The sequence below is a fragment of the Nicotiana tomentosiformis genome, chromosome 3 (assembly GCF_000390325.3).
Source record: "Nicotiana tomentosiformis chromosome 3, ASM39032v3, whole genome shotgun sequence".
NCBI classification, from domain to species: Eukaryota; Viridiplantae; Streptophyta; class Magnoliopsida; order Solanales; family Solanaceae; genus Nicotiana; species Nicotiana tomentosiformis.
This window is the reverse complement of record NC_090814.1, coordinates 116,736,397-116,752,923: the sequence shown is the minus strand read 5'-3', so window position 1 is coordinate 116,752,923 and position 16,527 is coordinate 116,736,397. Positions and strand designations below refer to the sequence as shown.

The following is a 16,527-nucleotide window of genomic DNA, read 5'->3' as shown; positions in this document are numbered from 1 at the left end:
AATTCTTCAATCCACTTCAATTTCACAAAAATTATCACCCCCAAAAATATTTCCTCTTTCTTTAAGCACCACATTAATTCATACACACTAGCAAGGACAAGATATGCTTATTTTCCTTTGCTACATAGTTTGTTTTTCTTTTCAACAATACTTTTTTCTACCCTTCCTGCTAGTGGTGTATTCTTTACAATACATGTGCACCTTTCTTTCTTTCATTAGTTCCACTCAAAAGCCACCCAAATTTTATCCTTACTTCTTTTACCGCTCATTTTATAATTAAAGTATTTTAAGAGGTAAAAGGATTAAAATAATGATAATTAAGAACAAAGGGGCATAGGCTTATAATGTGATTGTCAAATAAAATTTTATAGGCTCAAAAGGGTTGACTAGGGATAATTTTTATTGTGGTAAGTATTAAGCTCAAACAAATCAAAGAAAGCCTAATATCATTTTTCAAATCGAGCAAAACCTAAAATTTCTCTTCAACTCACATGTCGGGCAAGTTTTAGACTCTAATGCAATGACACAGACTATACAATTTTTCACCACACATGGCACATGACTCACTAAGGACGGTTCCATTCTATTTCTCAAACAATTATAAGTATTCACGGAGCTACAAAAATATTAAGCATTAAGCACAAAATGACACAAGCCAAGAAAATGAGATATAGGCGTTAATAAACATGTCATCTAACTCAACAAGGCATCATAAGCAACTTCAAACCATAGGGAAGGTAATACACATGTTAGAGCCTATATATGCTACTATCAAACAAGTCAAAAGGACGCCTAAAAATTTTATCTTCCTTCTTTTATTCCCTAAATCCTAATCTACTCTAAAAATATAAAAAATAAAAACTACTACCCGGTTCAATTACATCCCGTGGAAAAGAACCGAGGCACAAAGAAAAATCACAAGGGATAATTACTACCTAAAATAATAAAAAGACATATATATATTTTTTGTTAGACTTAAGTCCCTCAAGAAAACTGCCTAAGAGATCCATCGTCGGGAAAAGTCCAGTCATTTTTTGTTTTTGTTTTTTGTATAAAGGGAAAGACGAAGCTAAAAAGTAAAATAAAAATAAATAAACACACAAACTAAATATTTTATCTAATGTTTACAAATGACAAAGAATACCTTCCCCCACATACTTAGTTCATGCATTGTCCCCAATGCATATATAAATTCATAAGCATAAAAAAAACATGTAAGGTGGTAGGAAAAACTCCTTGATCATTCATCGTCATAGCCCTCATCGTCGAAGGCTCCATCTGCAGCTGTCCACTCGTTATCTGTTGCTCCCTCCTCAACATCATCATTCATACCTACATAAGTGAACATTCCTCAGTGATAAAGCATATGAATCAATTCAAAACATGGTCTTGTGACCCCACACTTAAGATTTCACTACGTGATATTCAACCATTTTGAGGCTACTCAGACTTCACCGCTTTATTTTAGCATGCGAATAAAGCAATGGAAAAATGGTGTTTACTATAATTGTGATGCATGTAGCTACTATTTAGCCCACCTAAATTTGCAATTTCGAGTGTTGCAATGCAACATTGCATTAGTCATTACAATCTTGGAGAGAAGAACTCCATTTCGGCCAAGAATGCCTTTGAGGCATTTCGACAAACACTTAGCATGCACTAGTATTGTCATAGTGGTTGTAGAGATGAGGGATTGCCTCACCCTCTCCAAATCGACTTGGGAAGTTCATGTTATCACCCTTATACCCAACAACAATACCAATCCTATGGGGTTTATGGGATTAGGGCGAGCAAGCACATTGTTACTATGAATATATACACAAAAGTGGTGGAATTGCATTTCTTAACTCAATTCGAATTTTTGATAGAGGAAAGAGTTAGAAACATACCTTAGATGCTTAGGAGGATTGAAGTGTTCTTTAATTGATGTCTCAAGTGAATGAAGAAGATGATGAGTGAATGTCTTCAATGGAATTTGTGTATGAGGGGGAAGGAAAAGGGATGGGCAGTGTATTGTGTTAAGTGAGGTGTGTGTGTGTGTGTGTAGTGTTTTAATAGAAAGAAGTTAGAAAACAAAGATAAAAAAATTAAAACATCACGTTACCTGGCGACGCGAGCTCCCAGTGAGCAAAATACCTAGCGAGGCAAGCTCCTTAGCGAGCTGAGAAGCAGGCGACGCGAGGGCTACAGCGAGGTGTACCTCGCTACAACTCATGCGATGCGAGGTCCATAGCGAGCTGGTGGTCTGGTTGGGCGAGGTCTGACGCGAGATATACCTCGCTATATCCCTCGTTGGGCGAGCTGTATAGCGAGCTTGAAACCAGGTGGCGCGCGACCTACATCGAGCTTAAAGGCTGGTGACACAAGGTACGAAACGTTGTTTGGAGCGTACATAAATACTTTTTATGTCGTTTTGTGACCAACTCTCAGCGCCACGACCTCCCGTCGTGCTCTATTACCACCTTTCTCTCTACTTCGAACTTATGAATTAGACCCCAAGTTTTGCTTCAAGCTTATGGTTATGTTCCTGGGGTGGTGGAAAGAATCTAACTGACCCAAGAAAACAATGTAGTATTCTTCACTTCTTGGCCTTTAGATGAGATGTGTAATCCCGACTTTCTGGCAAGAAGTATTCCATAATGTAGTCACCTTGTTCCTCATTCTTTGACTCCTCAAGTGGCTCGGATGACTCTATTTCTATATCATCATCCAAACACAATGTAGAAAAATGTTTGGAGTGTGGACCAATACGCTCAACTACATGAATAGTGGGACTGTCTACATCCTCAACACCAATGACACTAGAGTCAACTAAATATGTATCCTCAATATTATTGGTTGACTCTAGTATCTTTTCTACAATATCGGTATCCTCAAATTCTATTTTGATTGATTGTTGGTGTTCTACTATGGACCCCTCTATTGACACCTCAATTTCTACATCTAATGCATGCTCCTTTTGGCTATTATCCACAATATCAGCTTGTTGAGCATTAAATGCTTCAATTAATTGACTCACTTGTGCCTCCAGGTTATGAATAATTGCCTCTTGCCTTTGGATAGTATCGCATAGCCTTTGTATTTGTAGTTGTTTCTCATTACTTTGTTCCATGAAATACTTTAACATATCTTTAATCTCCTTCATGTTAGCTTCCCTGGGTTCTTTGTTCCTATTAACTTCACCAGAAAAAGTAGAACTATCATAGTAAGGGGTTAGGGGAGGATAAGACATATAAGCACAACCATGAAAGTGACCATCTTGACCACCACACATATCACACACATTCCATACATAAGATTGAGCTGATGCACATAACTCGCTCTCGGGAATATTTTGATAATTTTGCCATGGATGATTTCCTCCACAATATTTATAAGTAGGATCAAAAGTAGAATTACCAACATCAAAACTCTCATAATTCTAAGATGTCACGTTTCTAAAATCAACAAGTAAACAAAAATAAAACTTCAAACTTACAACCTAACAATATGTACACCTACAGCTACACTATTAGTTCCCTGGCAACTGCGCCAAAATTTGATCACGCCCAACTATGCCTTATAAAAATGACTAAGCGGTCATTGTAAAAATAATCCGGTTTACAAGTCCGAAGTCGAATCCCATAGAAAACTAAGGCTTAGCTACAGTTGTTCAATATTGCTAAGAAACACAAGTCCAAACAATTTCCTAATTATAAAGATTTGGTTTTTATTTCTACTAATTAACTAACAAATAGTAAAATTATTAACTAACAAGGATGAAATTGGAGACAAGCCTAAGGAGGTCTAGAGTTATAATTTTTCCAATTGTCGGAATCCTTCCCGCTACACCTTCTATAATTTCACCTAAGCATTCTCTACCGATCGTAATTATTTTGGGTATCATAGCTCTCTCTCTCGAGCAACTACCATAATTTACTAGACGTATTCTCTCGAACTACTCTAGATTGCACTAATTCACTGCTCACTACGATCGTACCAAGGTTTCGTTATCTCTAATCCCACCTTTAAACCCTCCGTATTGATCTCTCACATATGTTAGGAGTGATGTTGTTCAACAACTACCTAAATGTGTACTCTCTCTCGAGCAATATACACACTAAATAGGCATAGTTAATTGATGGCTATTCAATCAACAACAATAAACACGTAGTTAAACAAGTAGAGGAATCCAACAACTCAATTGTATAAAAACATAACAAGTATTTATCCTACAAAAGGTTCTATCAAAACTCAAGATAACAAATTAGCTATTCAAAATAATATACAAAACTACAATACTAGAATTCATAACCAACAATGAAAATAGGAAGAAGGAAGTGAAAAACTCATAGAAGAATTCGCCTTCTTGCTCCTAGCGTGTTCTTGCATCTTTAGGCTGAATCCCATCTCCAAAGACGTCCTACTTGGTGGAGTCTGACCCTAAAAATGGCTCTCCTATGCTTGGCAGCCTTTTTCTTCTCCCAAATCATGTCCAACCCTTGAATAACTCATTTAGGGAGTTTTATGTCAATCCCCTGGTCCAATTTTGGGTTTTAGTCTTTTAACCCGCAACTTTTAATTACCGTGCTATAGACCTCGCAAAGCCTGGTCTATAGCGCGGTCGACCTGGCTATAGACCTCGCGAAGCCTGGTCTATATCGCGGTCGACCTAGCTATATACCTCGCAAAGCATGGTCTATAGCACAGTCAACCTAGCTATAGACCTTGCAAAGCCTATTCTGTAGCACGGTTTGGATACTTGATGCTTTTCTGCTCTTTTCTTGTATTTTTTTCCTCTTTTTGTGTAATTTTCATTTGATGATTCCTTTCGATATTCCTACACATAAAACAACACAATTTAGTTCAAATATCGCACAATAACTTATTAGACCAACAAAATATAGGGTGAGTAATATGCTAAAAGGATAGCATTTTGGCATCACATCAACAGTCCCCGACTCTATCGAAGAGGGCTGATCAAGCTTGCTCGCCGAGCCATCAAAGCCCCGTTCTCGAGCATAGACGAGACTCGTGACCGAGGTTGGAAGGGTTGATTTATCCGAATAAGGACTTCAGACCTGATCCTTGCAGAAGACATGCCGTTTCATAAGAAATGCAATATGAATCGTGAGTAGTATTTCCCATTGAACGTTCAATTTTGTTGTTTTACTTTTCATTTTCTTTCCTTGTATACTTTTTTGGTGTTACAGTTGTGGCCCAGATGCCGAAAATAATTTCGGAACTCAAGCAATGGGTTGAGGGTCTGGTGTCGTAGAGACCACACTCCGAGCATTCTTGGATGGAGTTATCAAAGGGTCGATGGGAGGCCCGCAATCATGGTAAGTTTCACTCTTAGAACGGTTATCGTTTGATCTTCTTCTCTTGCTTACTCCCATTTTTTCCTTTGTAGGCCTCGGGAAGGACGTTGCAATGACGCCCCCATCTGGTGACGAAGAAGTCCTTCCATCTTCTCCGAAGCAGGTCAAAGAGAAGAAGAGAAAAGGGGCTCCGAGTTCCCCGGGCTCGGAAAATAAAAAATCGGTGAGGAAGTCTCGCAAGCCCAAGGGGGACACCGGTGTTATGCCTTCGGACTTGATCCGCCGATTAAGGGATGAGCCCGAAGAAGGAGAAGAGGAAGATAATTCCAAACTAGTGACCCTTGTGCGGGCAAATGTTTTGATACAAAAGTCCTCCGAATTGGCGGAGGTTGATGAGGGAGCTTTGGCCGAAGTTCCTGAACCAGAAAGAGTTGAGGCCACTCCATCCCAAGATGAGATGGTCAAGAGAGATATCGGGGGAGAGGCTTCCCGGGCAGCGGAAGATATCCCGAGGGACGAGCTCGGACTGATGGATATTTCTGGATCCCCTCAGGTTTTGGATGCTATGATCCGTGAGGCCAATATGTTAGAAGGTTGCTCTTACGGGGGTCTTCAGGGGGCGACTGCTATCCATGGCTTCTTGGATGGTTTTGAGTCTGCTTCCTCGGAGAATGTCACCGGGTTTAGTTTATCGATACCGAAGAAAGCACCACCATCGGGTGTTATTGGGTCTTCATCGAGCCCAAAACTGGTGGACCTTTTCCCGGCCCATAGTGTTAACCCCGACCGCAGGCAGAATATAGTGCTTTATGTCCCAGAGGATGCTCAGGTTTCCCCCCCCCCCTCCCCACCCCGTGGGGATTGCTAGCTACCTTAGGTCCTTGGTGACCGAGGAAGATCAAGTTGTGATGAATGCGATAGGAGTCGCTTGCTTGTTTAACGAGGCCCAACATGCTCTGAATCGGGTAACTTCGAGGATCTCTCATTATTTCTTTTAAACTTTGGAGTTGTAGATAATTCTAATGTCTTCTTACTTATTTGCAGGCTTCGGTGTTGCATCATGAGGCTTTCCATCAATTCCGGGAGGAGCACAAGGCTGAGGTTCGGGACCTCACTAAGAAAAATGATACTTACAAGCTTCTCAGTGAGAAGCTTCAGGCCGATTTAGTGACGGCTCGAGATGAGCATGCCGAGATGGCCGAGCAGGTATTCCGAGTTCTTCACGGTAGTGAAGATGAATTGGAGATAACTAATAATGATCTGATTCTGCAGGTCCGGAAGAGGCTCGAACAAATCGGATAGCTATAGACGCACGTAGATGCGATACAGGCCGAGGCGGAAGAATTCAAAAAGAACATAGACATCCTAGCCTCGAAAAAGGAAGTCGTTCAAGCGCAATTGGAGTCGACCGAGACCCAACTCCAAGTTGCAAAAGAGAAGACCTCGGTGCAGGTCGAGAAGATCAAAGAGCTTCAGTCTCAGTTTGATTTGGCCATTTCTGATAAAGCAAACTTGGCCAACGAACTTGAAGTGGCCAGATCTGAGGTGACTGTGGCCAATACAAAAGCTAATGCAAATGTGGCCCAGTTTAGGGTCGACGTCGAGGCCATCTAGACCAAGGCCAAGGGCATGATGGATCATGAAAAATGGAAGCCAGGGCCCGGAGGTTGGCCTTCCCTGAGGAAGACGCCGAGATCTCAAATGAATCTGAAGATGGAGAAAATCCCGAGGATGGAGATGCAACCTGCGATGAAGACCAAGTGTTACACCCTGTGCGTCCCAAGGTGACGTAATGAATATGAGACTTTTTAATAATGATTTAAATGATTTTAAAGTCATAATATGTCTATATATAATATTTGGATAGAAAATATGAAGTTTGGAAAAAATCGGATTAAAGTTGCGGAAACACCGACTAAGGATTTGCCATGTAATAGAGTATTTTGAGAAATATATTTCGTGGTTTATATGAGGTCTTTTGGGGACATTTTATATACTAAATTGAAGGTCTTAGAATTTAGTTTCCAACACTCTTAACAGTTCATTCATACGATATCCGGATAAAAAGATATAAGCGTCGGAAAATGGGCGAATCAGAGGGTGCCAAGCTAGCACCTTTTGACTTTTCAAAAGTTGATATATATTTTGTTAACTCGTCTCTCTCTCTTCATTTTTACATAGAATCTGACCAGAGAACTCCATAAAACGGTGCTTGAGCTCTCTAATAGTGCTTCAAACAAGACTATCATCTCAGACACGAAATCAAGAAGTGATAACATTAAAACGATCCCTACGACGTAAGTATCGCTATATCGCCTCTCTTTTTCTTTGTAGTTTGAGTTTTGAAATGTATTTAATAGTTAATAAAATTCCTAATTTCTGTATTTAAGTGTTTAACTATCAAGGAATTTTGATAAATTCGCTTTCTAATAGTTAGAACTCACAGGACGGTGATCGGAAGCCGTGAGTTCGAGTTATTTGACTTGTAGTGGACTGTTTTGTGGACTGTTTTGTGGGTTTTTTTGTGTTTCCCTTGGGCTGTATATTTTTCAAATGTTTAATGGAGATTTGAAGGACAAATGGTGTAGAGAAACACCACATAATGACGGAATGGTGGGCTGGTCGTTCGTCGTTCCATTGTTTACGTTGTTTGACACTACTTTGGTTGTCGTTTTATGTATGAAGTGATTAGGGTGTGTGGGCTGTTTTGTGGTATATTATGATGGATATAAGGTTGGAAAATGATGATTACATGTTGTTATTATTGTGTTCTTATTTTTGTTGGTGTATAGTATTGGAGGAGGGCCTAGTTACAGGGGAGATGCTGCCCAAATTTACGTAAACGAGCTACTAGTTTAAGTTGCGGACTTAGTCTTTACTCAACACTGATTTTCTCCTTATACTATGGTAGATTGAGTTGAGTTGTTTGAATAATTTCTTGGCAGGTATTAAGGACTCAATGGAGTTAAGGTATGTTAAGGCTATCCCTTCTTTCTTTTTGGCATGATCCAAATGATACAAACGAAACGAGCAAAATACGCAACTTTCATAAATAACTCTATTCATAGAAATACTAGGGGTGTCTATATTCTTGATTCCCTATGTGAATTTTTACTATATCCTCTATTTATGGGTCCCAGAAAAATACGTATTTGATAAAGTTTGTCCGAAAGGCATATTAATTTTATGATATTCGAGAAATCTTATTAAAGTATTTTTATGCATTTCATGCATTTATACATGTACAATGACCCATGACCAGAAGGCGTTATATACGCGTATATTATATGTATATGGGATATGGGAAAAGGTTAAGGCGTTATATACGCACCACCACCTGATCAGCTGGTATACGTTGATGATTTTGCCCACGGTAGCTGAGATGATATGATGGGATGCCCTCAGAGGCTTGATGATGTTATGTACGCATATACCTATGCATGGTATGATATTTATACGCACATGCATGACATTATAATATTAAATGATTCACAGATCTATTCAGACTTACATGACGAGTCTGTTACTCCATGTTTCTCTCATATCTATGATTTACTGATTTTCATTCCTTACACACTCGGTACATTATTTGTACCGACATCCCTTTTGCCTGGGGATGCTACGTTTCATGCCTGCAGGTCCCGATAGACAGGTTGAGAGTTCTCCTAGTAGGCTATCAGCTCAGCAGAAGGTGTTTGTGCACTCCACTTGCTCCGGAGTTGCCTATTTGGTCTGTATGATTTGAATATGTATTGTTTGGTATGGCGGGGCTATATCCCGATCTTTATGATATTTATGTACTCTTAGAGACTTGTAGACAGATGTCATATATACAGATACTGGTATGGCCTTATAGGCCAGTACGTCATTTGTATAAATCGGTATATCAGTTGGGTGACCCTATATTGAGTATTTCCTCATGTTTTATTCTACTTAACTCACGACAGCCTCTCCGGCTCAATTACCTATGATAGTATGATAAGAAAGATATGTTACGTTGGTACTCGATTGAGTAAGGTACCGGGTGCCCGTCGTGGCCCATCGGTTTGGTTCGTGACAGAAGTGGTATCAGAGCAGTTCTGTCCTCGGGAGTCTACAAGTCGTGTCTAGTAGAGTCTTGTTTATAGGTGTGTTGTGCACCACTTATAAGCAGGAGGCTACAGGGCATTTAGGACTGTCACTCTTTCTTCTTGTGAGCACCTAACTTTTGATTATATTTGAATTTTTATCACCATCTACTATGTAAATATTTTCAGAATTTAATATATATATTTTTTAGCTTTGTTACACTTATATATATATATATATATATATAAAATTATTTAAAAGGTCAATTATTATTTTTATTATTATTTTTATCTTTATTTTTAAATAAAATGAAATAAAAACCGAAAATAAATAAAAATTAATTAATTATTTATTTTAAAAAAAATAAATTTCAGATGGAAATTAAAAAATAGGAAAAGTAGAAATATAAAATTAAAAAGTAAAAGTAAAAGTAGGTAGAAATTGTTTAATAAAAAAAGTAAAAAAAAGTGGAAAATTAAAAAAATAAAAGTAAAAGAATGTGGAAATTTAAAAAATAAAAAGTAAAATAAAGTTGGAATTAAAAAATAAAAGTAAGGGTATCTGATTTTTTTTATTTTAAAAAAAGTAAAAGTAAGTGGGAAATAAAAAAAGAAAAGTAAAATAAGTAGAAAATAAAAAAAGAAAAGTAAAAAAGTGGGATTTTAAATATATTAAAAGTAAAAAAAAAGTGAGAAATTATAAAATAAAAGTAAAGGAAAGTGGGGAATTATTTTTTAAAAAAAATAAGAAAAATGGGAAGTGAAAATTCTTTTTAATTAAAAATAAATAAATAAATAAAAAATAAAAAATAAAAATCTGAAAATTTCGAAATTTTTTTCTATAAATAGAAGGTAAATGTGATGAAAAAGAGAGAGTAGGAGAAAAAAAAAATAGGGAGGAGGGAATTGAGAGAAATATTTTTGCTTATTCTACGTTAAGGGAATTTCTATTTGTTTCATTCTTTCTTCTGCTTTCTTTCGAAAAATCCAGCAATCCATCACCAAACTCTAACCCCGAAACCAACTGGAAACCAAGCTAAAAAGCACGACAAAAATGAGCCGAAAACCCAGCAATTTTGGTCTTCTGTGTTCGCGGACCAAAAATAAGAGTCAAATTTCCTCGATTTGGGATTCTAAAATAAATCGGTGACTTGGGACACCATAACTTATTCCAAGTGGCGACTCTGAATTAAATAAATAATCTCATTTCGATTAATATCACTTTAATTGGAAAAACTCCCTACTCCCCTATCAACCGGAAAAAAGGAGGTGTGACAGCTCTGGCGACTTTGCTGGGAACACGAACCCAGAATCTCTGGTTCATGGTTCAAAATTCGAGCTTAGATGACTTTTATACTTGGTTTTTGTTTATTATCTGATTGTTTAACGTGTTTGAGCTTAATGTGTTAATTGCTGCTCTTTACCGCTTTGATTTTGCCGTGAACTGTATATAAAATGTTACGAAAACCCTTATTCTCTCTGAGTCTTCTAAATCTTCTGGGAAGCGTGCACTTCGCGTGGCTTCTTTTCTGTAAGAGTCATATACTAATTTTAGAACGAGGATCGGACAAGTTGCAAAGCCGGTGAAGCTTTTGTATTCCCGGTACGCTGCCCCACTTCGGCTTGAGTTGTCCGCTCGGGTAATCCAGGTCTAGAACAATACACCCAGGATTTAAACTTAGAATGACATAACCTCATGCCGGATCCCTAGTAGGTACGTTTGTTTGTATCACGTGCATTTGACTTTGGGGACTCAACACACGGGTTGTGTCCGTCTAGGATAGGTGTACCCAATATAAAATACCATCCTGATGTATTTTTACGTGCTACTTGTGCATATGTTTGTTTCGGCTTGCATGTTGACCGGTTTCTAGAATAGGAAAAGAAAAAAAAAACAAAAAAAACAAAAAAACAAAAAAACAAAAAAAAACAAGAGTGGAAGGTAGGTATTTAAAAAATTTCGAAACTCTGATGAGTTTTTTTTTTTTCAAAAAAAGAAAGAAAATAAGCCAATATTTGCAAAAGTCATGTTTTCTTGTTGTGTCAAAACTTATCGAACTACGCGGGTCTGATTCTCACCGGATGTGAGATGCGTAGACAAATCTCATCGGTTCCGGCCCCAATTTTTAAAAATTCAAAAATATTTTTATTTAATTCCTTCTTTAGAAGTCTTTCCTTAGAAAATCCCAAATAAAAAAAATTAAAACCAAAAATATTTTCTTTCTTTTTAGAAGTTTTTCATTCGAAAAATAAAAAATCAAATCAAAATCCAAAAATATATTTTTTTTCTTTTTTAGAAGTCTTTCTTCGGAAAAAATAAAATCAAAATCAAAATTCAAAAAGAAAAAAAATTCTTTCTTCTTTAGAAGTCTTTCTTTTCAAAAATTCTCAAAAAAAAGAAAAGAAATATATTTTAAAAAATATAACAAAAAAAATAAATTAAAATCTAAAAATATTTTCTTTCCTCTTAAAGAAGTTTTCCTTTCAAATATTCCCCTCCAAAAAAACAAATATCAAAAATATGTTTCTTGTTAAAAGTTTTCGTGGTCTGTTTTGTGTATGAGTAAAAATAAATAAAGGAAAAAAGTGTTAGTTTGTTTACTTTATTCCTGATCATTACCGAACTACGCGGGTCTGATTTTCACCGGATGTGGGATACGTAGGCAAACCTCATCGGTTCCGGCCCTAATTTTTAAAAATTCAAAAATATTTTCCTTTAATTCCTTATTTATAAGTTTTTCATTGACACATAAAATCCAAAACTTTTCCTTCTTTTATAGAAGTTTTTATTTTGGAATTTGTTTTAAAAAAAAAAAAGTCAAAATCCAAAAATATTTTTCTTTAATTCATTCTTTAGAAGTTTTTCCTTAGAAAATTCCAAATAAATAAAAATGTAAAACCAAAAAAAAAAAATCTTTATAGAAGTCTTTCATTTGAAAAAAGAAACAAATCAATTCAAAATCTAAAAATATTTTCTACCTTTTTTTTTAGAAGTCTTTCTCCCAAAATATTTTTTTAAAAAAATCCAAAATAAAATTTTCTTTCTTTTCAAAAATTCTCAAAAAAAAAACAAAGAAATCGAAATAAAAAAAAATCTTTCTTCTTTTTAAGTCTTTCGAAAAAAAAAATTCAAATCCAGAAAAAAAAAAGAGTTAGTTTATTTACTTTATTCCTAATCTTACCAAACTACGCGGGTCTGATTCTCACCGAATGTGAGATACGTAGGCAAACCTAATCGGTTCCGGCCCCAATTTTCAAAAATTCAAAAATATTTTCCTTTAATTCCTTCTTTATAAGTTTTTCTTTGACACATAAAATTCAAAAGTTTTCCTTCTTTTATAGAAGTTTTTATTTTGGAATTTTCTCTTTAAAAACAAAGAGTCAAAATCCAAAAATATTTTTCTTTAATTCATTCTTTAGAAGTTTTTCCTTAGAAAATTTCAAATAAATAAAAATGTAAAACCAAAAAAAAAAAATCTTTATAGAAGTCTTTCATTTGAAAAAAGAAACAAATCAATTCAAAATCCAAAAATATTTTCTACCTATTTTTTAGAAGTCTTTCTCCCAAAATATTTTTTAAAAAAATCCAAAATAAAATTTTCTTTCTTTTCAAAAATTCTCAAAAAAAAACAAAGAAATCAAAATAAAAAAAAATTCTTTCTTCTTTATAAGTCTTTTGAAAAAAAAATTCAAAATTCAGGAAAAAAAAAGAGTTGGTTTATTTACTTTATTCCTAATCTTCCCGAACTACGCGAAATCTGATTCATGTGGCGTCATGATACGTGGGCAATCCCCATCGGATTCGATCATAGCCATAAATGAATAGAGTGAAAAAATAAACTGAAAAAAAAATTTAGTGGAAAAGACAGAAAAGAGTGACAAAAAAAATAACATAAAAAAAAAATTAAAAAAATCAAGATATGAAAAAAAAAAAAAGAAAAAAAAAGAGTCTCCCGAGATGGAATCATTTCACCCCTGTTGGTGAATCATTCTCAAGCTTATTCTAAAAGCTAGTCAGGCTAGGTCTACTACAACCATTAGCCCCAAACAGGCCAAACCCCGAGTCCCCCTTGTACCGAGTTGATGCTAGTTGTAAATGCTACTCCGGAGCAGTGAGACATGATACTAAAGATTGTTGAACTCTCAAAAGAGCAGTGGAAGAAAAGGCTCCTAATATAATAAACAATCCTATGCCTACTAACACCAATGAGCCAGTAATTAGAATGATTTGTGAAGATGAGGAATTTGATCCAGCACTGAAGGCCATTGCAGCCATTGCCGAGACAGAAGAAAACCCAAAAAACGATCGCCAAGCCTGAAAGTTCCCCATCAAACGGGAGTCTCGGTAGCCAGTCTTGCTATCCTTTCTGCGTCCGGATTATCTCAGGGTGTGATCCGGATGTTTTACTTTATTGTCTTACTTTTCAATGTAAACCCTTCTATCTTCAAAATTATATAATAATAATAAAAAAAGCAAAAAAAAAAAAGAATAAAAAAGTCAAATGAAATTAATATTTCATTGTCTAGGAATGTCTATTTTTTTTAATCTTGTCACTTTCCTTATTCTCTTTTCAGTTTTGATTCTTGCAGATTTTAATAACATGACATGCTTGCGGACTTCATGACTAGATACTAAAACTCTGTCAGACTTCAAAAATAATGAATCAAGAAGCAGAATGCAATGAAAATGAGGTTAAGGAAATAAAACAAAAAATCGGAACAGTATGAGAATAATCCTATGCCAAGCCCGATTGAAACCTGTAGAAGTTGAAATTCCCTCTCTCCGGGTCATTGTCGAAGCCGAGATTGAGGATAATGATTGGGTCACGAATCGATTGTAACAATTGACACTAATTGATAAAAAAATGATTGGCCAGAATTTGCCACAGGCAGTTGTACCAACAAAGAATAGCCCGTTTCTATAACAAGAAAGTGCGGCCCATGAAATTTGAAATAGAACAACTCATTGTGAGACGTATCCTCCCACCTCATGAAGAAGCTAAAGAAAAATTGGCTCCAAATTGAAAAGGTCCATACATTGTAACGCGAGTACTGCAAAAGAGAGTGTTGTACCTGGGAAGCAACAAAGGAAATGTCCCTGAAATAACTGTCAACGCGGATGTAGTCAAAAGGTACTATGTTTGACCCTCTATGTGGCATTAATGTTCTCTGATTTGGATGACGAAGGCTTTTATTCTCTCTATCCAAACATCATTAACCCTTTGCTAACCATTTTGAGCTGGTTACCTTTCTTTGATTACCCTCTTTGGAACCTGAAGATGTTATTAAAAAAAAAAAAACAAGAAAGAAAAAAGAGAAGAAAAACAAAACAAAGATGAAAAAAAAGAAAGAAAGAAGAATAAAAAGAAAACAAAACAAAAATCTAAACAAGTTCATGTTCCTTGAACTACGTTCAACTTGATTCCGAAAGGATACGTAGGCAGCCTCTCTCTGGGTTCAGTCACACCAAAATAAAAATCCACATTCCCCAAAAGTTGAAACTGGGGCAGAATTTATAATGGTTTGGCGATGGTTTTGTCTGAAAGGTTCCAAAGTTGTAATTCAATCCAAATCCTTTTTACCCAAATTCTTTTCAAGTCCTTTCGATCAATCAACAAAGAGATTCAAAATGGGTGGATACAGTTAACCGGATCTGATACAACAAGATGAGAGAAATAAAATGAGAGAGTCTTATCGGTGAAAATACTTGCGGGGCACCGTAAGGCGATGGTAAGCAGAGAAATTCAAAAATGAGAGAGTCTTATTAGTGAAAACTCGCAAAGAGCACTATAAAGCAATGGTGAGAAGAGAAATGAAAGAGGCCAGCTGGTGAAAACCCGCAAAGGGAGCCACTGATCGAAAAGAGGATCCTCACAGTCACTGGCATCGACACAGTCCTGGGCAAAGTTTCTCAGTCTCAAAGCAAGAGTTGTGATGAATTTCTGAGAGTTGGACGGTTTACACAGATCAGGAATCTAGTCCAAGAGGCATGTTATGTTCATTGAAGTCTGTATACACTCCAGATAAGTCTTTCTTTCTTTTCCCCGAAAGGGATACCTCTTGTCTAAATTCATTTGTCTATTCCATTGTTTGCTTTTCTTTGAATCCTTTTCGGTTTAACTTTGTTTATAAACTAAGACAAAGAAGGGCAGGCAGGACTGATTTACAGGGTTCTCACTTGATACAAGCCAATATGCAAAAGAAAAGGCACCCAATCTCGGCAAGGGCATCAAGTTGACTCCAACTGGCCATGTTGGCCGATGTTTCGAAATCAAAAACTGTTGAAAGAAGAAATTCAAAGTCAAATGCCCACAAGGGCAAAATAAAAGTTGAAAAGGTTAAGTCTCACATGACTAACCATCATGGCAAAGTCCGGAAAAGCCAGAGGTTCTCCGAGGTTAGAAATGCAATCGATATTCAGGAAACAACCAGTTGCAACTGAAAGGACCGAGACAAGTGACTGAAACAATCAAGGCCACAAAACCAACCACAGTTTCAAACTGACAAATTGTTCTTTGTTTGAAAAAAAATAGGGAAACACATGCAATCCAAAAGCAACCTTGCAAGAAGCAGGTGCAACCAAAATGAAATTACGCAAAGGCTAGAAACAATTTTGCAGCAACTACTGCAAAAGGGAAGTCTTCTCCAAAATCTTTCCCGCATTTTACTCATTGTCTTAAAAAAGATATATGAAATTAAAAAGAAAGAAAGAAAAAATCATAGTAGTATAGGGTCTCCAATCCCTAGCTGCGTTTTCCAACATAGGGTCTCCACTCCCTAGTTGATAATTTTTAGACATAGGGTCTCCACTCCCTAGTCTATTTTCCAACATAGGGTCTCCATTCCCTAGTTGATATTTTTAGACATAGGGTCTCCACTCCCTAATATTCTTTTCCAACATAGGGTCTCCACTCCTTAGTTGATATTTTTAGACATAGGGTCTTCACTCCCTAGTCGCTTTTCCAACATAGGGTCTCCAGTCTTCACTCCCTAGTCGCTTTTCCAACATAGGGTCTCCACTCCCTAGTTGAAGTTATTTTGGACATAGGGTCTCCACTCTCTAGTTGATGATTTTTAGACATAGGGTCTCCACTCCCTAGTCGGCTTTTCTAACATAGGGTCTCCACTCCCTAGTTGATTTTATTTTTAGACATAGGGTC

General features: G+C 36.5%; 1 protein-coding gene across 1 annotated transcript; it reads left to right on the top strand.

The window, feature by feature from the left end:
* The first annotated feature begins 5,412 nt into the window (after positions 1-5,412).
* On the top strand, positions 5,413-6,914 carry LOC138908386 (uncharacterized). The gene is made up of 3 exons (XM_070199048.1): positions 5,413-6,129; positions 6,345-6,506; positions 6,630-6,914. The coding sequence occupies exons 1-3, from the start codon at positions 5,413-5,415 to the stop codon at positions 6,912-6,914; spliced, it is 1,164 nt and encodes a 387-aa protein (XP_070055149.1).
* The last annotated feature ends 9,613 nt before the right edge of the window (positions 6,915-16,527 follow it).